At 38.2% G+C, this 27,213-nt stretch overlaps 1 protein-coding gene across 1 annotated transcript in view; it reads left to right on the forward strand.

The window, feature by feature from the left end:
- The window catches only part of polk (polymerase (DNA directed) kappa), a 59,100-nt gene that overhangs the window by 6,738 nt on the left and 25,149 nt on the right, over positions 1-27,213 (forward strand). The window contains exons 2-7 of the mRNA XM_012967421.3: positions 7,923-8,083; positions 8,569-8,688; positions 13,527-13,679; positions 15,104-15,235; positions 19,710-19,875; positions 21,317-21,535. Of these exons, the coding sequence (XP_012822875.2) occupies positions 7,946-8,083; positions 8,569-8,688; positions 13,527-13,679; positions 15,104-15,235; positions 19,710-19,875; positions 21,317-21,535 (928 nt within the window). The 5' untranslated portion in view covers positions 7,923-7,945. The remainder of the gene's footprint in view (positions 1-7,922; positions 8,084-8,568; positions 8,689-13,526; positions 13,680-15,103; positions 15,236-19,709; positions 19,876-21,316; positions 21,536-27,213) is intronic.

Consider the following 27,213-nt stretch of genomic DNA (forward strand, 5'->3'; position numbering starts at 1 on the left):
TGTTTTTCTGATGTTCACAAGGGGTTTCATACACAATATAACCTCAGTGCACAGTCCCAAACAGTTACATTCTGTTCTTCCATCTACACAGATGAGAGACTCAATTCTAATAATTTAACTATTGGTGGCTGGGCTGGTCTGTCTTGTCCACGTGCCTCAGGATTAATGCAGCCAAAGAGGGGTTAGCTCTAATATTATAAGTCACCTCTGGGCTAAATGGTCTATTTCTGTCTGATACCCCATTCACAGGGAAGGCTAACCAGTACTGAGTGTCATTTTTAGGCAAAGGGTATGTGTTGCGGATCCTATCTTTAGGCCTGAAATCTGCTCCAGGTGGCTTAGAGGCCGAGTTTGGTGGGTACTGGGGTACTGTCGGTGGGGGATCTGCCTTGGATGTCCTTATCCTTGCACTTAAAAGATAACCTTTCAGGTACATTGCAGTTTGAGGCAATTACATGATGGGTTCCAAAACGGGCCCCCAGAGATATAACAGTAAGGACAGCAGACCCAGAAGTTGGGGTGTTTAGGAGTGTAGAGAGGCAAGTGGGAACCTGACTGTTTTTCAGTATATGTTTATATACACTATAGAGATCTGCACTTACAGGACTTAAGAATGAAAAAGGTGATTTATTTAAAAACAAACCTAAAGTTTCTGGGGATCCTTCCATATCATTAGGTTTTTTTCTCAACTCACCTTTTAGATTCTGTGAGTGTGAGTCTTGTGAGTGTGGATTTGTACAGGAGTGTTTGTATATAATTATAGACTGCACAGAGGCAAGCTTTCTCCTGGATACATGATTCTTGCCCTAAATATTGACTTTTCAATATATGTTTGAAAATAAAGGTCATCTTCACAAATATTGGGGGGTCCAAAATATTATTGCTGTGGGGTACTTGAACTTTAACTGTAAAGGAATGCCACTGTATAAAAAATGATTTATATTAGGAAATTGCACCTGCAAAGTTATTGATCCAGCATGTTGCTTATTATGGATACTTAATAATAATCGAATGGGGATACTAATAGTTCATTAGTGCAGCATAAACCATTTCAAGGTCTCAGCTGATGGGAGTCAAGTGCAGGGGACATGTGGATCGCACTCGCTTTCCTGGCATTCAAGCAGAGGATATGTATGTTTATAAAACTGTACAGGCTGAGCACTTTGGCTAAAAGCTTTGTTTATATCTCCTGCTCAGGTTGGCTTTTACTCATTACGGTGTTATATTGCTCTGTGTTTGTGTTCTGATGGATGGGCCCTATTTTTGTAAGCAATCTTAAGCTCCCATCTGGGTTTTGTTGTGTTTAAACCTTGTGTATTTCCCTTCATGCTGTACATAACCTTCTCTTGCCATTGTTTTAATACTGAGATATTTTCCACTGCTGATTTTTTACTTGGCAACTTTTACACTTTCCCCAATAAATGTTTAACTATTTTAATGCCGGGTCAGTGCCCATATTTTTGCTCTTTTCTCTTGGTCCAAACATAATATTTGTATCGCCCATGCAGTTTCTTTGTGACCTCAGAATAATCAGTTTGTAATGTTTAGTTGCAAAACAGGTATGGGACATGTTATTCAGAATGCTTGGGACCTGGGGTTTGCTAGATAAGGGGTCTTAGGAGTTGGTGGTTTGTACAGGCAGAAGCAGGGCTAGGCAAGAGTTTTTAAGACTTTTTTGGTTTGGTTTAACCCCAGTTAACAACCAGTACTGTTGTAAGAACCTCTTTTATAGCTTTAATAGATTTGAGGTTCAGTACAAATCAGTTCTCCTTCGAATTTCATCCTGACTGGTTCTTTAAGTGGGCTTGATCCACTGCTTTGAGCCTCCTAGTTTGGCAAAACTAAGTCAATTTTATGTAGTTGTAAAACATACAGTGGTGTGAAAAACTATTTGCCCCCTTCCTGATTTCTTATTCTTTTGCATGTTTGTCACACAAAATGTTTCTGATCATCAAACACATTTAACTATTAGTCAAAGATAACACAAGTAAACACAAAATGCAATTTTTAAATGAGGGTTTTTATTATTTAGGGAGAAAAAAAATCCAAACCTACATGGCCCTGTGTGAAAAAGTAATTGCCCCCTGAACCTAATAACTGGTTGGGCCACCCTTCGCAGCAATAACTGCAATCAAGCGTTTGCGATAACTTGCAACGAGTCTTTTACAGCGCTCTGGAGGAATTTTGGCCCACTCATCTTTGCAGAATTGTTGTAATTCAGCTTTATTTGAGGGTTTTCTAGCATGAACCGCCTTTTTAAGGTCATGCCACAACATCTCAATAGGATTCAGGTCAGGACTTTGACTAGGCCACTCCAAAGTCTTCATTTTGTTTTTCTTCAGCCATTCAGAGGTGGATTTGCTGGTGTGTTTTGGGTCATTGTCCTGCTGCAGCACCCAAGATCGCTTCAGCTTGAGTTGACGAACAGATGGCCGGACATTCTCCTTCAGGATTTTTTGGTAGACAGTAGAATTCATGGTTCCATCTATCACAGCAAGCCTTCCAGGTCCTGAAGCAGCAAAACAACCCCAGACCATCACACTACCACCACCATATTTTACTGTTGGTATGATGTTCTTTTTCTGAAATGCTGTGTTACTTTTACGCCAGATGTAACGGGACACGCACCTTCCAAAAAGTTCAACTTTTGTCTCGTCGGTCCACAAGGTATTTTCTCAAAAGTCTTGGCAATCATTGAGATGTTTTTTAGCAAAATTGAGACGAGCCATAATGTTCTTTTTGCTTAAAAGTGGTTTTGCCGTTTTTGCCCAGTCTCTTTCTTATGGTGGAGTCGTGAACACTGACCTTAATTGAGGCAAGTGAGGCCTGCAGTTCTTTAGATGTTGTCCTGGGGTCTTTTGTGGCCTCTCGGATGAGTTGTCTCTGCGCTCTTGGGGTAATTTTGGTTGGCCGGCCACTCCTGGGAAGGTTCACCACTGTTCCATGTTTTTGCCATTTGTGGATAATGGCTCTCACTGTGGTTCGCTGGAGTCCCAAAGCTTTAGAAATGGCTTTATAACCTTTACCAGACTGATAGATCTCAATTACTTTTGTTCTCATTTGTTCCTGAATTTCTTTGGATCTTGGCATGATGTCTAGCTTTTAAGGTGCTTTTGGTCTACTTCTCTGTGTCAGGTAGCTCCTATTTAAGTGATTTCTTGATTGAAACAGGTGTGGCAGTAATCAGGCCTGGGGGTGACTACAGAAATTGATATTGAAATTGAAAATTGAAATTGATAAACCACAGTTAAGTTATTTTGTAACAAGGGGGGCAATCACTTTTTCACACAGGGCCATGTAGATTTGGAGTTTTTTTTCTCCCTTAATAACGTAAACCTTCATTTAAAAACTGCATTTTGTGTTCAATTATGTTATCTTTGACTAATAGTTAATGGTTTTTGATGAGCAGAAACATTTAAGTGTGACAAACATGCAAAAGAATAAGAAATCAGGAAGGGGGCAAATAGTTTTTCACACCACTGTAAATATCTTCTTTTCAAGTCATAAGTTAAATTTCTTGTGTGTCTGTACTTAGAAATCATTCTTGGCAAAACTATGCACCCAGGCTGACTCTAACAGATTTGACTGCTGGGCTTCTCTGGAAATCCACATGAGCTGTCTCAATTATTCTGACATCTGATTCTGCTTCTTGAACATCTTACCCTGCAGTGTAGCTGTGCATTGGCTACAAATCTTTTTACATTTTGAAAAGGAAATTATTACTATAGCTGCAAAAATCAAATACATCCCTGTGGAATGAAGTACAGGTACGCTCCAAATGACAGTAGGCCTCCTCCCATAGACTCCATTTTAATCAAAAAATTGAACTTTTTATCTGCAATAATAAGACAATACTTTACTTAATCCAATCTAAGACAGTTTTAATAGTAATTGGATGCAACACAATCCTATTAGGTCTAATTATGGAGACCCAAAGATCCCTTATCTGGAAGACCCCAGGTCTCAAGCGTTCTGGATAACAAGTCCTTGTTACAGGTACCTGTACTAAGAAAAGGCATAGTTTAGGTGCTGTGTCAGGAAACCGAGCAGGAAAAGCAGGCCAGAATATGTTCCCCTCAGGGTCACAAAAGGATGGAAATACGCAGCCATTCTCAGAGCCCTTTGCTTGTTTTTTTTGTAGTAAAAATAAATATTACACTGAATGAATTAGGGCTACTCAAGGGACTTCCGTTAAAAGTCAGCCTGCAATATGTCACTTTCAGGGCATGTAACATGATTTAGTTGCATGTTAAATTAATTCTGTTTTGTTTAGACCAGGGATGGGTTGGGACCTAAGATTGGGTCCCTATTTTGTTTAAGGTGGAACCCCATGATTTTTTTTTAATACAGTGCATTTCTCTTTTTCAGTAGACAATATTAATTAAAATGGAGGTAAGTCAAGTGGGGATAATTCTGTACAGGCTCTTGGGTCTTGAGGTTGAATCCCAGAATTAGAATGGCCTGTATATATATATATATATATATAATATATATATATATATATATATATATATATATATATATATATAGTCCCAAAATCGGCACTCACCAAAACAAAAAAGTATAAACCGGGTGCTAACCACAACTTAACATATCCTCCTTAAGAAAGCACTCACGGTATTTGGGAAAAAAGAAAATATTTATTTACACAAAAACGTCTACGCGTTTCGATCAACCCATTGAAAAGCTATTGTTTGTAACAATGCATTTGCTTTCAATCTGATGCATGCAATTTGTTGCTTAGTGGATCCATGTGATTAATTCTCAGGTAGTCGTCTGGGGTTTAAATACTGGTTAGCAGGTACAGAGGTTTTAGTCCAGCTGGTGTCTCTGAGAAGTAATCATGCTCATAAAAAATAGATTTTTCTTAAGACAAAAGAAAGAATGAAAAAAAATCACTTTGACTGGACTTAATCACAATCCCATGTGTAGGGTTTTTTTTCCTATGTTCCCCTGCAGAGAGATCTACTGCAGGGTAATGCAGAGAGAAATGCCTGTGTGTAAGAGCCCATAAGGTTTGGAGTCAGGATTTTGAGTCTTAAATGAAGGCAATATACTGTAGGTGGAATCTAAAGGTGGCCTTACATGTTCAGATTTTAGTCTTCTTCCGAGGAACGTTCAGATATTGGTCATATGTTTAAATGCAACAATCTGAAACTAACATTCGGACTGAAATTGTAGGATAAAGCATTTAAAGGGGAACTGTCACCCTAAGAAATAACTCCAAATTATTTTCTGTCATGTTAGTTGAGCAAAATAAACTTCACTTACACTAAATTATATAAATCTTGTTTCTTTCAGTCTTGGAATTATTCAATCACAGCAAGCAGGCAGCTGCCATTTTGTGGGAACTTTTAGTAAGGCAAGCTATTTATCATGCAGAAATCTTGTTTATGTGCCTAAATGGGGGACCAGATGCCCATACCCATACACTGGCTACACAATTAGATGATGATGAGGAGGGAGGGGAAATGTGAGATGTGCACTGCATCTAGGAAGTGCTGAAAAAAAGCTAAAGTTATTGTCTGCCCCCCTAAGGCATAGAGGCGGAGCAGGCAATATATGTTTAACATCTGGGATTTTAAAAATGCCTTTATAATGGGTATGAATGTGTTATAAAAAAATAATTTGTGTTTCATGTTTAACTTAAAAAGGACCTTGATTAGATAGCTTTTTATGTCTGGGTGACATGTCCCCTTTAAAATAAAAATAGGAGGATGTTCTGAACATGAAATAGTTGTCAGACACCAATCGTACGAAATGGACTTCCATTGTAGGTTCCCCAAGGATATCGTCCGATACACAATACATGCATAGATTTTTTCGTTAGCTGGAAGTTTCTAACCTGACCGATTGACTAAAAGAATGATCGCTTTGGTACGAAAACTAGCGGGAAGAAAATTTGGAGTCCGCACATGGTCCCAAAATCATGCAAAACTAGGTTTTGTATGATTTTATCACTATGTGTATGGCCAGCTTAAGATTTGGTTCATAACTCGGTTAAACCCGATTTTTTTTGTAGGATTTGGATTCAGCTGAAGCCTGAATTTAGTGCTTCCCTACTTTATTACCACCAAAGAAAGTTGTATTTTTTTTAAAGGTAATTTTTTATTGATTTTACAACATCACAGGACAATAAAATACAAAACAGTGTTTGATATACTGACATTGGAATGGTGTCAAGTCAAGTTCAGGTCAATACCAGCAAGGATGGTATCACTAGGCATTGCAGTTGTCGCTATATAGGTGACTGTGTTTAGTTATGGCAGGTCGGTCACACTCAATCTAAAGGGGTGAGTTATGTATCCATGTTGTCTTGGTTGCACCAGTTAGAAAGTTGTATTTTAAACTGAAAATACATTAAAGCATCTAACACACATGGCCACATCCCTTTTTCTATTGAAATAAGTTGTGAATACCAGTTTCCTCACTGCATTTACTGTATATTCTTTCTATAAACACTTTATAAAGACAGATACTGAATTGTGCTGTTTAGAGCTGGAAAAAATACTTTAACAACAGGATGTAAACCCAAAAGTAAAATGTTGCAAAATGAAAGAAAATGTAATTATAGGCAACTTTCCATTATTACATTCATGTAAAAGTTATTAAAAGTTATTAAAAGTTGAATCAATATTCTGACCCTTCAAACAACATAGCAGAAATCAAATTCCCTCTATAAATTACTTTGTTTTCCAGAATGTGTTGCATGATTGTTCATAGATCTGTTAATCAACCAGCTTGTGCAATAGTCAGAACCAGCAGTGCAGAGAAAACCAAGAGACAGAGCTTACAGTCTAAAAACAGCAATTGCAAATTTTACAACTAACTTTGGGAAAGTTACTTAGAATTTTCTTTCTTTTACTGGGCAAAAAAAAAAAAGTTTACACCCTTTCAGTTTAATTTGCTGCAGGTGTGTGCACTGCTGCGCGTACTTGCCATACTCTGTAGAGACCTCATTTTTATGTGCCCACGTTTTCTTACTATTTAATTAAGAACTTTTTTTAAAAATGAAAGTTAAAGAGTAAAATTCTTTTCTTTTAAATGTAATTTTTATGTTTTCTGCCAACAAGCTTCCTCTTCCTTTTTTGTACCTTGATTAGATGGAAACCTGCTCCGTTGCCTTTTTCTCCATTTGGCAATGTGTTGCCTGCAGCTCATACCGTTTGTGCTGTGAAGCATCACATTAGCATTGCAGGGTTTTAGCAGTGCTTGAACTTTGTTTCATGTACATTAAAAGCAAATGCAATGCTTTGTTACCAAAGGGGAACCACAAACAGCTATATGGGGATTTGAATGCAAATGCTGCATAATGATGTTCAGGGAAATGATGCCCATTTGCCTCTTAGTTTAAAATGAATATAATCTCTGTTTCGAATTAGTGCTCTGCTGGTTTTTCTCTTAATGTCCTATTGTTAGCAATTCTATGTTTATTGAAGTTTTTGGTAATACAAGTTATGAACTGGGGAAGAGAAAAGTTCCTCAGAATGCTTGGGACCTTTGGTTTTCTGGAAAATGGGTCTTTTGTTAATTTGAACCTCCATAATTTAAGCCTGCTGGAAATCATTTAAGCACGAAATAAACCCAACTGCATTGTTTTTCCCCAATAATGATTAATTATATCTTATTTTGAATCAAGTACAATGTACTGTATTGTTATAAAAAAAGGGAAATATGTTTTAAAATTCTGATTTATTTAATTAAAATGAACTGTGGGAGATGGATTTTCAGTAAATTGGAGCTTTCTGCATAACAGATCCCATATTTGAAGTTTATATTGTAATAAAACAGCTTGCTAAGTAATCTAAGAGGTACATCTAACTAAAAATAAAGTATTTAATATGTTAGAATTTTAAAATGATATTTGAAATAATATCATGAAAGAGAGGACCGTCTCATATTTATTGCAACTCTGATTCCAGGTTATGAGCTACAAATCTGCAAAATGGATAACAAGCAAGAAGCAGCGCTTGCTCCCAGCAAGGAAGCCTTTCAGTTTAGGATGGGTCTCAATGACAACAAAGCTGGGATGGAAGGGCTGGATAAGGAAAAAATCAATAAGATCATAATGGATGCAACCAAAGTAAGTGGAAGAACTATAAATATGTTGTTTTAATTGTGTCTTTACCAAGATTCACAGGTTTCCTTTACAGGCACAACTGTCTTCCTGATAACGCTACTATATAAGTATAAATGGATGCTTAGGTTTGTAAAGATACATACTGTAAGTATAGATATGTTTCTTGCTACCCATAAAATCTTATTTTTAAGCTGGTGGCGTCGGTTTGTTAGGGAACACTCAGTCATTCTTATTGCAAACCTGGTAGGTTCTGCAGATAGTTCCAACTCCTTTTCTGTTTTGTTCTTACCAATGATCCTCTCTGTCATCCTGGGCCAGTGCAGTAAAGAAATTCTCTGGCAATCTCTGTGCTGTTGAGCAGGGTGATCTTTAGGAAGAATAACTACACCAGGAAACCAAGCACCAATATTTTTGGAATGGAATAGCACGTTATAGATCATATTAAGCCTTATGCATGCTAACCTAATGAGAGTATCACTACACTACAGGGCTCAAGATTTTATGACAACGAACTGAAGAAAGACCAGCAAGTTAATCAGCGTATTGAAAAGCTGATGCAACAAAAATCTCAGCTGACAGACCAACAAATAAAGAAAGCTCAGATTCAGGTATTTTTACATCTGTCACACTGATTTACAATTTTGATATATATTGAATTAATTATCCACTTTACTGGGTCTTTTTGTAATCAAATAATAATATGATGCAAAAGAGTCCCCATGGTCATTGGGTAGGCTGAGGGGCATATCAATTTCTTGGAGGTCTAAACTTGGCCTGTGGGCCTTTTTCTGAACAACCTTGATCTGTCTAAAGCCTTCCAGGGCTACTTACTAATTTGGAAATCATATTAAGGCACTTTATACTTTTTACTATTATCATGCATATATCCCTACTTTATTATCATTTAATTTTTACGGAAACTTTAATAGTGCTACCTTGTTTTCTGACGCATCAGAAATAGCTAAGACTTCCTGACAATTCCTTCCTAATTATAAGGCTAAGGGCACATGAGGTGCAGGCTTAGCTTATCTCCACCTGCATTTTCCCCACAGGAGGAGAGAAGCCAATGCACTCCCATCCACTCATCTGTTCCTCTGCACTTACAAACACAAAAATGCATAGTTTTGTGTCTCAGTGCCTATATATCCGCTTAGTGCGTCTGAACACGTCACCTCTGGGATCCAGTTTCCTTGGATGACATTTTTTTCTTAAAAATGCTCACCTAAAAGTACGAGCATAACTTAAAGTAGAAGGAAATGTAAAAACTAAGTAAGCTTTATCAGAAAGGTCTATGTAAATACAGCCAAAAGCACTCACAGAATAGCTGCACTGAGTCCTCTATTAAATAGAAATACAGAATTTATTTTCTTCTTTTTGTACATATGTTCTTCGCTATCAGACTTCCAAGTACAAACAACCAAATGCAAATAAAATGTTTAACTTTTTAGTGTAACTGCTGCTCTAAGTGGCAATAGAACAAAGCGCTGCTGGATTGCAAAAGGTAAAAGTGCATTAGCACAACGGTGCTTGCCTCGATTTACCTTTTAGAAACAAGAATGAGGTGAATAGTGCTTGGGAATTACTATTTCACATCCAGTATTTTAATCACTACACTTCTAATAGAGAGGACTCTGGCAGTCAAATATTTGTGTGGCATGATAATGTATTATTTTTGCCTGTTTAGAATTCACTTTTTTTTTAACAACACAAGAAGATTGCAAAATACAATTGTTTACATATTTTTTTTGACTCTTGAGAGTGTCCCATAAAATAGGCCTATAAACTCAGCTATTGTTTGCTAAGCTGGTCCATGATAAAGATTCTTCAACATCAACAATGGCTGTAGTCTCTGTTTAAAATTCCCTGGGCCCAGTCTTGCCGTTATGAACGTAATGACACTGGTCATTTTAAATTTGGGGGGTGTTTTTCTGAGCATACCAACTGGTTGGGCCATGTACCATATTTAGCAGTCATTCCACAAGATTTTGTATCTTTCCTATATTTTCATAGCAAATACATGTACATCTGGATTTTTTCAAGTGTGTGTGGTCAAATTGATGTCAAGTTGATTGGATCACTTTTACATTTAAGGCCTGTGAGTCACAATAAAGACTGTTGTGGTAGCACAATTACTTTCTATAGGTCTGTATATGGTGGCCATACACGGGCCGATTCTAGCTGCCATTATCGGTCCCTTAGACAGATTCAGCAGCTAATCGGCCCATGTAGGGGTACCAACAATGGGCCTGCCCGACCGATATCTGACCTGAAATCAGCCAGATATCGATCGGACAGGTTAAAAAATGTAGTCGAATCGGGGACCGTCGTTTTAATTCGATCGTTTGGCCCCAGGGCCAAAGGACGAATTAGCCTGGATTCGCCAGATATCGCCAACCTATAGGTGGGGGATATTGGGAGAAGATCCGCTCGCTTGGCGACATCGCCAAGCGAGCGGATCTGAAGGTGTATGGCCACCTTTAGTCCTGGAGCCCTTTGTGGTTCTAATTATCTGCTGTTTAATTCTGGAGCTCTAGGGTTCTAGAAATTAAAATGCTATTAAACACAGAGCCTTCAAGCACCACCGTATACTGTGTTTTACCTGCTATTGATCACCTATCTTTAAAGATAAATGGCCTTTTTTTCTGCTGTTTAATTTCTTATCTTAATTCCTGGATTCATGGCATTTGATAGTGGGTATGCACTCTATTAACCCACTGATGATTTGAGTGGGGCTTTAGTAATATGATGAGTTCTATTCTGTATTCTATTTTAATTCTTCTATATTGCTCCATTTAAAAAGCTGTCCAAATACTTTTTTTTTGTAGTTCTTGCAGTTCTGTTAAACCTTTTAAAAATTTGAATTCTGCTGTTCTCTCTGCCCCCCCCCGGGTGACCACCAAAGTATTGAAGGGGTGTTTTATCAGCCAATTTCACCCACTACATGATTTTAAATTGGTCAATTATCTGTCCATTTGGCAATCCAGAAAGATGGTAAAGACACAAAAGGTTTACCCTGTCTTCCATACTTAACATACTTTTTATACAGGTATAGGAACCTGTATCCGGAAACCCATTATCCAGAAAGCCATCTCCTATAGACTCCATTTTAAACAAATAATTCTAATTTTTAGGAATGATTTCCTCTGTAACAATAAAACTTTGTATTTGATCCCAACAAAGATATAATTTATCCTTATTGAAGGCAAAATAGTTCTATTGGGTTTATTTAATGTTTAAATTAATTTTTGGTAGACTCAAAGTATGCAGAGCCAAATTACAGAGAGATCCCCTATCCAGAAGACCCCAGGTTTCAAGCATTCTGGATAACAGGTCCCATGCCTGTACTTTCACTTTCATTTATAGAGGCTATTATTTTAATATTAAATAGTTAATATAAATTTCTGCAGGCCCTTAAAATTGTTTTGCACAGTAGCACATAAGTTGATGAGAGATGGGAGACAGCATCCCTTCTATATTTAAACGTTATATATGTGAGAAAGTAACAAACTAGGTTGCTACAAGAAATGCTTGTTGTGTCCTGTAATATGGAATGTACTAGAAGTAATACATTTTGTTATTTTACCCAACACTTTAAACCCTTTGTTATTTGTTTTGGAACAAACCTTGTAATTATGTGGCATAAAGGGTGTCAATAGGAATTTGGGACAATGGCTTTCTATGTGGTTTCCTTAAATGACCAGCTTTTTGCACAATAATATTAAAGTTAAAGCTGAAGGGCTTATTTTGGATCTCACTCAACCTTCTTAAAGATTTTTAATGGGCAGTCATCAGTTTGTGGTCATGCCTGTGTCAGGAGCTTTTCTAAGCAAAGCATGAGACTGTTGGACATCATGCGCTTGTCCTGGAATGCATGAAATGTATAAAACAAGTCTAATGAGGTAATCTGTTTGCTTAGTATAAAAACAACTTGGCATTATCTTTGGCTATGTCTTTGAGGAGCAGCAGCTGCCCTTTGCCAGGTGTAGTTACAAAGCAATGACAAGTATCAGAGGAACCACGGCATCTCCTCCTGATGTTAATGTGAAACGAAGACTCCCCGGGCAGATTTGTATTTCACATTGCTTATAAGCAGGTCATACTTTCTATTTCTGTTATTAAGGTTTAGACTAGCCACCTAACCTTTTTTCCTGATCTTCTTTGTCACTGAGCAGTATATGCCATGCACCCCCCTTGTAAGAATCGGCTCATCTCACACACATTTTAAAGGCACAATGACACCAAAGAATAAAAGTGTTTAAAAGTAACATTTAATCTACTGTTACCCAGCACTGGTAAAAATGATGTGTAGACTACTATAGTTTATATAAATATTTTGCTGTATTGGCATGCCATTCAAGTAGAGACAGGGCTAAATGGCACAGTTTACATAGATACCAGATGATCTGTATAGAATTCCATTGTATTCTCAGAGTTTGTCTGTTATCTGCTAGATAACCTGTGCCTTTTCTCCCTTTTAAGCTTTGAATGGCTACCCCCATGGGTACAAAGCAGCTTGTCTATATAAACTTATAGTAGTCTTTCTAAAGCAAACACACATTTTTTTACCAGTGCAGGGCAACAATACATTATATTTTAAATGCGTTCCTCCCTGTATTTTAGCTGTTTTTTCTGTCTGTGCTACTTAATTAGGCCTGATACTTTAATTTTTATTGTCTTTTTGTAGTTGTCTAATGAATATACGTAGCTGTTAACAGGGTCGGACTGGGGTGTGAAGGCCCCACCCGATGTCCTCCCCCGAGCACATACATTTAACGCATCAGGGGAGTAACAGTCGGGCAGGGGGAGCACCGGCAAGGGTCAGCTCTGGGCCACCGGGGCCCCTTAGAGCCGGGGCCCACCGGGATTTTTCCCGGTGTCCCGGCGGCCCAGTCCGACCCTGGCAGTTAATGTATAATAAGGGGTCTAACCATGGATTTTTCTCTTGCTTGTTTTACTTAAATTGCACATGCTGCTGACTCACTTTGGACTTTTAGCCTTTTTAGTCCTTTACTCTGGCCTAAAGCTACCACAGTCTTCCTCTATTGTTATAACAGTACAGTATTCATTTATTGGGAAAACTAAATTGAGCCACACATGAAATCAGAGCAAACTGACTGATTAAGTTGCATGTAAAATTTTATTTGTATTGGAATCTATAAAGATCACTGTTTGCCACTAATAATCCTTATGACTGTTAACTATAACCTTTTCCTCTTGCTAGGCCACTCCATGCTATTGTCTGCCGACAGTGGAATGGTATTTCATCTGCCTCTTTCTCTCCATCAGACAAACATCTGGTTTAGAGACAAAAAATCTATAGCATGGCAGTTATGTTTTTTTATGTATTTATAATGTATTCAATAGTATAATCCAATAACATATTGTTAAGATTACATATGCAATATGTGGGGTGTTAATAACAATGATCCTATTCTGAATTTGACAGGTGGATAGACTTGCCTTGGAACTTGAAAGGAACCGTGATTTAAGCCGTATTATTGTCCATGTTGATATGGATGCATTTTATGCAGCTGTAGAAATGCGAGACAGCCCAGAGCTGAAAGACAAGCCAATGGCTGTTGGCTCAAATAGCATGCTGGTAAGAGACAGAAATGTCTTTTGTCTTTTAAACTGTTGTAATTGCATTTTTCTTTGGTTTCAGTGGCTAAGGTGTAAATGTGGATACTTTGGGATTAATAAATATATTTATAAAGAAAACAAATCAGTTAAGGAGGAGAGCTGCTTCCAGTGCTTCAGCTACAATGTAGTGGAACCGTATATTGCACTTAGTTATCTGTTCTCTTTAATTGATTATGGGGTATATATACTGAAGTTTACTTGTTCATTTTGACCACTTGTGAGCGATTAATTTATTTAGAAAAAAATGGCCCTTTTTATTTAGAAAGGGCCAACATATTTCTCGATTTTATACAGTGAACTGGGGGATAATACAAACATTATGACATACAGATGGAAACCAATTACAAGACACAAGGTCTGAGGGCCGTTACTGTGCAAACAGTCATCATTCTTTTTGGCTAAATTGGCTTCTGGGTGCATCCATCAGAGTTTAGATCTAATAGGAGCTTCAGAATAAAACCGAGAGCCTTGCATTATGTGGCATTATTGTGTTAGTTACAAATCACAAGCTTCGTAATTACCGTATATAAGTTTGAGCAGACTAAAACTTGTAAAGCTGGGTGCATATGGGCCAAGTTGCCTGTTAAGCCCTATAGCTAAACCTGCAGATCACTGACCATTTTGGCTGCACACACAATGAGTAAAATTGGCCAGTACTTTCCCAGATTCTTCAGCAGTTGCTTAAAAACTGAATCAAGCAGGAGAACAATTAGTAATTTGCTAATTTTGGCTTAAACGTTCCGGCACTTTAACTGAAAGCTTTCTAAATTAATCTGTGTCTCATCAATTATACACAATCCTTGTTAAACTCAAAGCAGTGGGAAGTAGTCAGAGGACTATTGCCCAAGCGCAATAGTGGCAGACAGTTTTTGCCATATAACCCTAACAATCTGGTGGACGCATATTAAAAGAAACTGTTCAAAGATCTTCCTTAACTGTACTGCCTTTTATCGGCAAGAATGCCAGCAAACACAATATAGTTGGGCTGCCTTGTTGTAAAAAAAGGGCAAAAAAAGAGCACAAGTGAAGAAGTAATTGAAGGACATAACAATGGCTAATAAATGGGAACACAAAAACAACTGAAGAAAAGTAAGGTGAGAAAAGAGCAAACGCATCAATACGTTAAAGAGCGGAACAGAAGGCAGCCAAAAGTCAGATGACAACAGACAGGGATAGAAGAGAGGTGTGCTAAAACAAATATTATTGTTTAAATGTTCTAAAGGAAGGGCAATAAAATAAACAGGAATAGAGAAGAATATGGCTGACAGAATGGTAAATGAAAATAAACTAAATTGAGGAAAGCAATATTTAAAATATTGCTAATAAGATTTAAATGTCTATACATTGTTTTACAACATTATGTCTTTTGTTTTGTTTATGTAGTCTACCTCAAACTATCTTGCAAGGAGGTTTGGTGTAAGAGCTGCAATGCCAGGATTTATTGCCAAGAAGTTGTGTCCCACACTCAAAATTGTTCCACCAAACTTTGATAAATATCGAGCAGTAAGTTCGGAGGTATGTATGGCCAGTTTACCATCCTCTATTACAATTCAGTAATAAGAACAAGAAGTAGTTATTATAGTTCTAAGGACTTCATTTCTGATTCACCTAGGGCCAGATTCAGACAATATGTATTCTTAACAATAATTTCTGATGTGCGTAAATGTTAGGAAAATTTGTATTGTTACGTTCCGAAAATATTGTGGTACGATCCGAAATTTTCGTATCCAAACGATCGTAAACGGTGCGAAAAACTTTCAGACTTTGAACCTTCAGTGCATGATTTTGGAAGCCTCCCATAGGACTCAATGGCACTCTGCAGCTCCACCCTGGCCCAAGGAAAGTCTCCCATAGGGCTCAATGGCACTCTGCAGCTCCAACCTGGCCCAAGGAAAGTCTCCCATAGGACTCAATGGCACTCTGCAGCTCCAACCTGGCCTAAGGAAAGTAACGATACCGAAGCTTGAATGAATTACGAAACTTTCATACTTGTTGTGACAAATACGATTTTGTTGCACAAACTGTCGTGAAGTATGAAAAAGTTGCGGAAATTAACAAAAATATTGTAGAAAATACGCACAGTTCTAAAAGTTAGAAAAAATATGAATTTTTTGTAATCATACCCAATTCGTATTCCAATCGTACTTTGATAAATGGGCCCCCTAGTGTTTTGTTTGGCTTTGTGTGCTTTTGTGGGCTAATTTTTGATCAGCAAGATCCCCATGTAACACATTTTTTGTCATGGGTTATATTTTAAAGAGTGAGATGAAACTATAGTTCTCCTTTAACTCCTTTTTTTTTATTTCTGTTGGATTTTGGAGGGCAGATTTATCAGGGTACAAGTGAGAGGTTACCCTTTTGAGATATACATCTTTAAAAATCCAATAGAAATAAATAGGGAGCAGTGGGATCTCACTCTTTGGCAAATATACCCAGTCTTAAATTTCTCATCTTGTTATATGTTCACCTTTCTTGGACTTGACCCCCTGTAGGTCTTGGTCCTGCCTGAAAATTTGTTAGTGCCCATATTTTAAAATAAGTGCAGTATAGAGAATTTCAGTTGTTTTCAAAGAAGACTTAGGGGGCCATTTACTAATGGTCAAATTTTTTTTCCCATCCATTTTTTTTAGTGCTCAAAGTCACCGAAAAAAATGTTCTGACTCTTTCAAGATGTGACAAAACTGAGACAATTCGGAATCCATAAATACTCCATCTAAAATTTGTCAAGATCATGTAAAAGTCAGTGACAGATGTCCCTTACCTTCCCTGAAAGATTTTTCTTTGCTTTGGTTTTCAGATTTTTGACACTGGCTTTTGTGCGACAATACGAAAAATGTAAAGGTTTCGAAAATTTTCCGTGACTTTTTCCCTGTTCTCTTTTGTCAGTTTCTTGTCTTAGTGTGTGTGTGTCTCTCTCCCTTTTTCTCCCTTTTTCTCTCTCTCTCTCATTATGGAAAGACCCCTTATCCGGAAAGCCCCAGATCCCATACATTCTGGGTAACAGGTCCAATACCTCTAGTAGTAAGGGGATACTTATCCAAAGAAAAATTATAGACACTATGGGGCCGATTCACTAAAGGTCGATAACACTTATCGCATGCTTTCTTCATTAAAAAGCATGTGATAATTAAGTCCCGGTTCATCAAAGTCATTACGCATGTGTTAATACGCATATCGCATGCGCAAAAAAACGCATTACCTCGCATTGCGTTAATTCTCGCATAGAAATAATACTAACGCATGAGTCACAAACACATATGAAGCGTTAAACGCGCTAAATATCGCATTAGTCTGTGCGAAGATTAACACCTACTTGGTAGGCGGTACTTAAAGAAAATTGTGGTTCCTGAGCTTTTGGCAACACAACATGGACTTTGCAGTGGGATTTTTTCAAGTATGTGTTGGCCCTAGAGTGATGCATCCTCCAGTTTTCAGGGAAATGGTCATTTTCAGAACAGTAGTTTTCCGAAAGTAATGGTTACGTGTGTAAAATTGTGCGAAATATATTGTGCGCAGCGGGAAATAATGCACGCGACGGGAATTAACGCAAGAAAAACACTCATCGCAAGTTAAATAACGCAAAAAACATTGCATCTTAATTATGACGCCTGTCCTTTTAGTGAATCGAGCGTTAAGTCCCAAAAAATAAGAAGCGATAACATTTTTAACGCATGCTGTAAAGGGCGCTTGTTTTATCGACCTTTAGTGAATCAACCCCTATGTTTGAGCACGAACAGATAAAAAGGATGCATTGATTATGAGTAGAGGTCTCCTCATTTATGTTAAATTCACTGTGTAAAATACATTACACTTTGGAAGAAGCACAGATTTTTGGACATGATAATCGGTGCATTTTTATATTTCAAAATCACACTATGTTTGGTCATATTACAGTAGTCGGTATAAAAGAATGGACCATTTAAATTGCAATGTTGCAATACAGGGAACACACCTACAGAATTTGTCATTAGTCACAAAATGTTGCATCTTTTAGTTTTACTCCTACATCAAAATCATTTTGCACTGGTTTCTCATGTCATTGCTGATCTACTTGGAAAGCCACTTGCCACCTGGGACTCACAATGTGCTGTTGTAATATACCCTGCAATTAAACTGGTCTTGATTGTATGTATGACAAGTCTCCAAATATTACCTTTGCTAATAGCATTTCCATTTGTTGTTCTTAATGGCAGGAAACAACTACTTTACCTTAAAGTACAGTACATGTAATGTGCTTATGTCTATATTTATATTATTACCCTGGTTAGATTTAAATTGCTTGTTCTTTTCAGGGGAGGAGAACATTATGGAGCTTTCAAGAGAGCAGTTTGAGGCAGTTATTATGGCAGGGATATGATAAGGACAGAATGATCAAAGCAATATCTGAGAGTGAAGGCTTTGTTATCAAATACAAAGTAAGAAGAAAAAAAAGTGCCCACATTAAGATTATTGCAGTGGATGGATGGACAGATAGCTAGATTCTGTGTATAATAATTACAGAAATGAAGAATAGAATGCAGTTTGGAATGGAAATGTAAGGTCAGTAGAGGAAAGGGTTGCTTTTGTGGTAGTTAAATGCCACTATGGTAGCTTTGGTTCTAGCCTCCTAATTGAGTGCCAGTTATTACTAGTTATTATGTGACACTAGTCTTGCTTTGGCAAATAAGCAAATTATATTATTCTTTTTTTTTAGTCTGAAAAAGATTTTCATCAGTTCCTACCGCAGCAGAGGTTTAATACAAACTCTGATTTTATAAGAAGCCACCTGCAGTTATGAGCTTCCCTACTGCACCACTGTGCCTAATAAGTATTAAATTAAAATGTAAATAAATAGAATTTGAATTATCTTTACCTGAGCAGTAAGAAGTTGAGTAATCTTTAAACTCACAATCAACCTACTGGAGGAAGAGTTATGGCAGTACAGCATCTAAAGCAACCTTGATATAACTGCTATTGAAAGAAGTACCTCTGTGTTGCTTTTTGTTTTGTGCACTGCTGGTTTTGAACATTGAAACAATGTAGCAGAGGCTAGCTGATTAACAGACATGTGAAGCAGCATGCAAGCACTGTAGGGATTTACAGGTATTTGCCTGGAGGAGAGCTGGCTTTTGCTGTATTGTTTCTAGAACCAAAAGCAGCAGTGTGAAAAAGTACATGCCAGTATTGTTTCCAGTAGCTATTGCAAACAGTATATAATGTGCATCATTTTTGCTAATTTAATTATATATATGAAGTATATTATGTATATTGTAATGTAGCTTAGAATAACCGTTTCTTTTAATACTCAAGGTTTTATTTAAAACCCCTAAATAGCTGCACTGAACAAGCTGCTCTGCCCCCTAAAGACATTTCCTGATTTAGCCTGAGAGGAGGTTAAAAAAAATCTACAGACCCTGGTATTTATTTTAGTTAATAATCTTTATTATGTTTACCCTGTGTGGTAGATAGACCTATAACCCATTTTAAAGCCATCCAATAAATTATCAAAAGCCCAACCCAGCTTCCTCATTAGAGAGAATTCTTTAATGCTTTCTCCCTTTTTTTTAATTGAGCTATTTTGTGCCTAATGTCACTAATTAGTCACTAGTAGACTTTAGTCCCAGGAGTAGACTTTAGTCCCAGTACGGGAGTTTACCTAAGGAAAATTTGCTGGCAGAAAAAGGGTTAATATACAGTCCAAACCACACAAAAACACTGGGTCAGCAAAGACACTTTACTAAAGCCATATAACATTACAACTCATCAGCCTGTCAGTTACCCTTATATTTACTTTTTGCATTACTCTGAAAGCTGCAAGCCCAGAAATATCTATAAAACTGGTGTTCTGCCCAGAAAGAGTAATGTAATTTGTGAGGGTATTTCACAGAATAACTTGACATTTTGTGATAAGCAACTCATTGTAAAAAATAAACTAAGCACTGTCATGAAAATCTGCTCAGAAGCAACACTCTGTTAGGGGACCATCCTAAATGTAGTTTATTATTTTTAGGTGCGTGAAATTCTAGCCCAGTATGACCCAAATTTTTTACCTATGAGTCTTGATGAAGCTTACCTGGACATCACAGATCATCTGAGTGAGCGCCTGGCTTGGCCAGAGGACAAGAGGACATTTATGATCAGAACTAACAACTCAGGGGGAAACAAACCTCTACCAGGTAAAAAAAACAGAATAAAGGATTTATGCTGATCCTCCTAGAACAGGAAAATAGATTCTTGGATGTTCAGGACACACAACTGTCTGATAACGCTCTATGGAGTCCCAAAAAAGTTCTTGAACATCTTTAGAAATGTTCCACAGAAAAACACTTCTATGAAATAATATCATGGGATTCAGTCTGTTTTTAAATGTACACTTTTTTATATTTTATTAAAGTTTTAGCCTCAGTACAGAGTATATATTTATATCCCTTTAATCTGTATTTTGCTAGGGAAGAGATGAGCTTGCTTTGGCAGTGGCCTAGCAGTCAGATGGCAGCTAGATGTATCTTATGAGCATTTTTCTGCTATAGACACCACCAGGTTAGATTCTGACTTAGGTTCTGAGCTAATTGCACATATTGCTTAAGTTGGCCATACGCTATAAGACCTGCTTCTTTGGCAAAGTCATCAAATGAGCAGATCTTTTGTCCGATATGCATACCTAAGCTGTCAAACCTCCCCTCTCCACCTGTCATAGTAATCTATGAGAAATGCAATAAAGTACAGGTATGGGATCCCTTATCCGGAAGACCATTATCCAGAAAGCTCCGAATTACGGAAAGCCCGTCTCCGATATACTCCATTTTAATCAAATAATTCCGAATTTTAAAACTGATTTCCTTTTTCTCTGTAATAATAAAACACTACCTTGTAATTGATCCCAACTAAGATATAAATAATCCTTATTGGGGGCAGAACACTCCTATTGGTTTTAATGACTGTTTTATTGATTTTTTAGTAGACTTGGTATGGAGATCCAAATTACGGAAAGACCCGAGAATTCTGGATAACAGGTCCTATACTGTATCTATAGCAGCAAGAGACTACTTGTAACACTCATTTGTAAGCTGATGCCAACCTGTTACTGCTAGATATGCTTCAGGCACTGAATTTCCCATAGATTATCGTGAAATTTTTTAGCACCAATCTTTTCTGCTTGATGACTACGCAGTCAAAATTGCCTATTTCTTATTACCCTCAAGTGGAGGACCAACCCCAATTACATTTTTTAGGTGCCCAAACAGTGTTGCTTAACATCCTATCCACCTTCCACTATCATTATAATTCTGACTACTACCTGCAGTGTGTTTACCTTTTATATTATATCATATTCGCATATTCTTAAAGTTGAAACATTTAGCCAGTTTGGCTGGTTATATTTAAATGTGAGTTGTGTGGCATAGCAGTATAAACAGCCAAAATGAGAATTTCAGAAATTACATTGTCATAATTAGGTTATGGTTGAATAAGAGTCTTTAGACTTGATTTCTTTAGTTAGAATTATCAATGTTTATAAAACACAAGAGAAGAAGTGATTCTGGTTTTAGGACATCTCTTTATTATTGTAATCTTAAAGACCTTTTTTGTAATAATATGTTGGTGCAAAAAATCTTGTAGGTAAACAAGAACAAGTAGAGTGTACATCACCAGTACTTTTTGAAGACAGCCCTTCCTTTGTAGCAGACCAAAATTTCAGCCAACCAGGGCTAGGCACAACTGAAGAGAACAGAAAACCATCTCTAGAGAATGTGGTCGTGTTTGGAACATCAGTTGAGGAAGCAGTAAAGGAAATGAGGTTTCGCATTGAACAGAAAACAACATTGACTGCAAGTGCGGGTATGTATGTGTACATGTATCCACATCGCATATACAGAACCATTCAGCAGAAAGACCATAAAACTAGGCATTGGTTCAAGTAACTATTTTAGAACAAAAAGGAGGTATCTGCCTCAAGAAGAGGGGTTAGAGGAGACATAGAGGGATTAAAGGGCTTTTGGGTTTACTTACTTACCTGACTATTTATATATATATATATATATATATATATATATATATATATATATATATATATATATATACACATGCAAATATATGAGCCGCACTCACAGGACTTAGTATGACACAAAAAAAGAAAATTTATTAAAGCATATAGCTATTAAAGCTATATGCTTTAATACATTTTCTTTTTTTGTTTCATACTAAGTCCTGTGAGTGCGGCTCATATATTTGCATGTGGATATTTGTCTGACACTGCACCCAGGCATGCTATATCTTTTTTAACGTGAGTGCCTGTTGCCTTATATCATTTATATATATCCAAAACGTAGGATCAATAAAACCTCACCTCAACGTAACTCGATTTTTGTTATCTCTATTTTTTTGATTATGAAAAATTCCCGTGAGTGCGGTCACTCTGTTCTACTATACACACACACACACACCACACACACACACACACACACACACACACACACAGGGTTTCTTCCACTAAGTTAGCTGAGCAGAAGCAAAAAACTATTAGGGGTTTCCAGCTGAATAGAGGTGACTCATCCAGGTAGTACACAGGAATGTATCCAAAATCTTTGAGCTATAAAGTAACTTTACATCAAACTGGATAGGCAAGATATTCCTGTATTTTCTTTTATTTTGGGATTGTTGTGACTCTTTTGTCCTTAAAAGATAAGAGGAATTATAGTAAGGCATATGTCTAAACACAGAGATCAAGATCTCGGCTATGTGTTTGTAGTTAGTACAAAGCAGAAATTATGGTTAGAAATATGGTCGAAGATTCAAGAAAAGACTGGCTGAAAAGGGATGAAAACAAATCTAATCATATAAACCTTTTGAAGTAGAAAGAAAAGACGTGTAGAGTACACATAAAAGAGCATTCTTATGTAATTCTGTAGTTTAGCAGACTGAATAGCACCTTATATTGGAAATGTTTTGCTTGTATAATAGTTAATTTTTTTGCACTGCAAGTAGGTTATATGCTAGTATTAATTTGAGCCTGTGAAGTCACAGACTTGACTGGAATAGTCTGACGGCCATGTAAAGAAATAGAACAGGGTAGTATTTAAAGGAGAAGGAAAGGTAAAAACTAAGTAAGCTTTATCAGAAAGTACAGTAAATACAGCCATAAGCACTCACAGAAACGCTACGCTGCGTTCTCTTTCAAAAGAAACAGGGTTTGTTGTCTGTTTGTTTTCCTGTGCCAGAGACACACATCTCTCTTCTCTCTCCCCTCTTCTGCTCCCCCCTCCTTCAAGAATCCTAAGAACTCACTCCCCCCCTTAGGAATTTGTGATCTGAGCCAATCAGCAGGAAGCTTTCTCATAGTCTTACTAACTGCCCATGTACACTGGTCTGGGTCTTGGTGCAGGAGTGAGGCATTATGGGAGCTTTCTTTACAGAGCTCAGCATTTTTTTTCCTTTATCTATGAGGCCTCTGATCATCTGAACAGAAGAAATATGGGGAGACTTAAGGGCACTATTAAGAGAACTGAAGGTATGCCTGCAGCTTGAGATTAACTCTTTACTAGCCTTTCCTTCTCCTTTAACATTTAATTATTAAAATATGAGTGCAGTGCTTTATTAAAATATTATGCATTAAACATATATGTTACCTAAAACCAAAATAGGCTAAATGTTGTTAAAGGGAAACTGTTGAACTGTATCTGTATTTATTTTTCATTGTATCAGGAGAACAATTGTCTAATTATGTTTGCATTCATCTGGCAGCAAGAGCATGACCTGAAAACAATAAGACAGTGGAAAGATTTGAAAGGCTGGTGTTAAGATACAGTATACAGTAGAGCAGTGCTGTCCAACTGGCGGCCCGCGGGCCTCTCTGTGTGGCCCCCCACCTATCTGGCTGCTTTGATGGCTTACTCTTGTGTAAACTTTAAATGGTATCAGTACTGTGATTAACTGCCCCCCTGCATGGTTCTCACCTCAGATTCAGGCTGTAATCAGGCTGTATTGTTTAAATATGTAATCCCCTGTGTTGTTCACACCTTTTAATCTCTGCATTGTTCACCCCCTGCAGTGTTCACACCTCAGGCTCAGGCTGTAATCACCCCCATTGTTCCCCTGTTCACACCTCAGGAGCAGTAGAAACCCACAAATAATCCCTGCATACTACAAAAAGAACATATACTGAGGTGGTACTGCAATTAAAAAGTTTTTTAATATATAGTTATTGTGCAGACTGTAGGAGCAGTGCCAGCATTGTGTCACTATAGGCTGCCTGTGTGTGCCATACACACAGGCAGCATAGGGCAAGCAGAGTATGGACACACAGGCAGGGTAGGGAAGGCAGAGTATGGCACACACAGGCAGGGTAGGGCAGGCAGAGTATGGCACACACAGGCCAAGTATGGCACAAACCAGCCAAGAATGGCACACACAGTGAAAGTATGGCATGCAGGCAGGGTAGGGCAGGCAGAGTATGGCACACACAGGCAGGGTAGGGAAGGCAGAGTATGGCACACACAAAGGCAGGGTAGGGCAGGCAGAGTATGGCACACACACAGGCAGGGTAGGGCAGGCAGAGTATGGGAGGTTTTTGCTGTACTACAACCATTAATATGGGTATGGTCATGTGATAACATGGGTGTGGTTTCAAGTGGGTGCGGTTTCAAAAAGGGGAGTGGTCAAAACTGGCTTCCATTATCGGCCCTCCACCACGTAGGTCGGTAAAATTCCGGCCCTCGGTACAACAGAAGTTGGACAGCACTGCAGTAGAGGATACAGTAGGTAGATGGCCACTAATAGAAAATAGCTTTGGGTTGCTAGCAACCCCTGCAAACATAACAGTGAAAAGTTTGTTTTGAACTTATTTGTCCTATAACCTAGGCCACTCATACTGTACATTGTCGCAGTTTAATGCTTTTTATTCATGTCAAAGGTATGCATGTCTTAGTTCTTTAGTGCAACTGCCTATGCAGCTCTGTACATTTTTACAGAATTGCAGGAGTGCAACAGGGGAACAAACATTGCACTAAATTAAATACAGCTATACGCATTATTAACAGTAACATAGATTAAGTGGTGCATTTTAATAAGACACAGAAGGAAGGCAACTACTGATACCAAGAAAAGCGAAGTGTCCTTTCACCAGGGCAATGGGGAGCTTCTCTATAGTGTGCAGGTGAAAAGGCAGATGGTATAGGGTGCAGCAGACTGTGGGTGCATTATTCATTACTGGATTAAATTGGGAACTATGCTGCTTTAAACCAGGGATGCAGTTTTGTCTTGAAATTAGTTTTTTTTTTTTTTTGTTGCACTTTTATAATAAAGTTAAATGCCATATTATTGATTTATAGAAGCCTTTAGGTATGTGATGGTCATGAAAGAAACATTATAACGGTTTGCAAAATTCTATTTCTTCTTTGGGTCACCTGCTGTTTCCCACTTCCGGTAATTATGCTGCATTCTTCCATATTACTTTTGGCCTTTGTGTCCATTTATGCAATAAAGCATGACTAAACATGACTTAAAGTCAGTTGATAGAAGCTGATTTAAGTCACATGAAAAACAGGAAGTACAAATGCAAAGCAAGTAATTAAGCATTAGTTATCAGCTGTAACATTCTCAAAAATTATCAACTTTTTCTACACTGTGTAATATTATTAAACATTACATAGTTTCCACTCACTTAACACTGATCTGTTTTAAAATAAAGATATCCCTAGCTTAAACTGTTCATTTATTCAATTACCTATTGCACTTTCCCCTTCCATGTTCTTTGGCCCTTGACTTCTGCCATCTTGCCCTACAATGTACTTTCTTCTTTCTCACAGCCACAGTCCCTTCTTAGTTACTATTAACACTCACTGTTCCACTTACCATATCTCCCTACTATACCAGCTATCCCACAGCCACAGTCCCTTCCCAGAGGCTATTATCCCACTGCTACTATAGGCACCATCTCTCCCTACTATACCTGCTATCCCACAGCCCCAGTCCCTTCCCAGAGGCTATTATCCCACTGCTACTATAGGCACAATCTCTCCCTACTATACCTGCTTTCCCACAGCCACAGTCCCTTCCCAGAGGCTAATATCCCACTGCTACTATAGGCACCATCTCTCCCTACTATACCTGCTATCCGACAGCCACAGTCCCTTCCCAGAGGCTATTATCCCACTGCTACTATAGGCACTATCTCTCCCTACTATACCTGCTATCCCACAGCCACAGTCCCTTCCCAGAGGCTATTATCCCACTGCTACTATAGGCACAATCTCTCCCTACTATACCTGCTATCCCACAGCCACAGTCCCTTCCCAGAGGCTATTATCCCCCCACTGCTACTATAGGCACCATCTCTCCCTACTATACCTGCTATCCCACAGACACAGTCCCTTCCCAGAGGCTATTATCCCACTGCTACTATAGGCACCATCTCTCCCTACTATACCTGCTATCCCACAGCCACAGTCCCTTCCCAGAGGCTATTATCCCCCCACTGCTACTATAGGCACCATCTCTCCCTACTATACCTGCTATCCCACAGCCACAGTCCCTTCCCAGAGGCTATTATTCCCACTGCTACTATAGGCACCATCTCTCCCTACTATACCTGCTATCCCACAGCCACAGTCTCTTCCCAGAGGCTATTATCCCCACTGCTACTATAGGCACCATCTCTCCCTACTATACCTGCTATCCCACAGCCACAGTCTCTTCCCAGAGGCTATTATCCCCACTGCTACTATAGGCACCATCTCTCCCTACTATACCTGCTATCCCACAGCCATAGTCCCTTCCTAGAGGCTATTATCCCCCCCACTGCTACTATAGGCACCATCTCTTCCTACTGTACCTGCTATCCTGCAGCCACAGTCTCTTCTTAGTTACTATTAACACTCACTGTTCTACTCACCATCTCTCCCTACTATACCTGCTATCCCACTGCCACAGTCTCTCTTCAGAGGCTATTATCCCACTGCTACTAGGAGGGTAAACCCGCGGATATTAGGCCGACCTCGGCACAGTCCCTTTCCAGAGGCTATGATCCTTGCAGCTAATATATCCGCCAGTTATGCCTATTTATTATGGTATCTTTGGTTATCCATATCAATCCCTGTTGAGAAGTTGTTTTTAACAGAATCCCAGAACTTCATTTTGGTGTTACTTGTCCTTGAAAGAAATTGCCACCAAACACTTTTAAAATCACATGTAATGGCTTGACTGCTATCGGTCTGTCAGGGACAACTGTGAAAGTCAAAACTTCTTTCACCACTTGTTTCGCTTTCCATTTAAATAAATGCAAAGCAATGTATGGTGAAGACTTGGTGGCAACAGGTGAGCACCTCTCAAAAACTTTAGCATTTGTAAGAAATGCCTCTCTTGTCAATAAGTGCAATGTTTCCTATTCCTGTGAATGGGAAGCTAACAAAAAAGGAAGGACATTTTGAGCACGACAGTACACCCCAGGACCTCAGCAGCGGCAAAAAACATTATTCCTTATTGTCTACAAAATGCTGTTCTTTAGTTTAACCTTGTCAAAT

This window comes from Xenopus tropicalis, chromosome 1 (genome assembly GCF_000004195.4).
Source record: "Xenopus tropicalis strain Nigerian chromosome 1, UCB_Xtro_10.0, whole genome shotgun sequence".
Lineage (NCBI taxonomy): Eukaryota > Metazoa > Chordata > Amphibia > Anura > Pipidae > Xenopus > Xenopus tropicalis.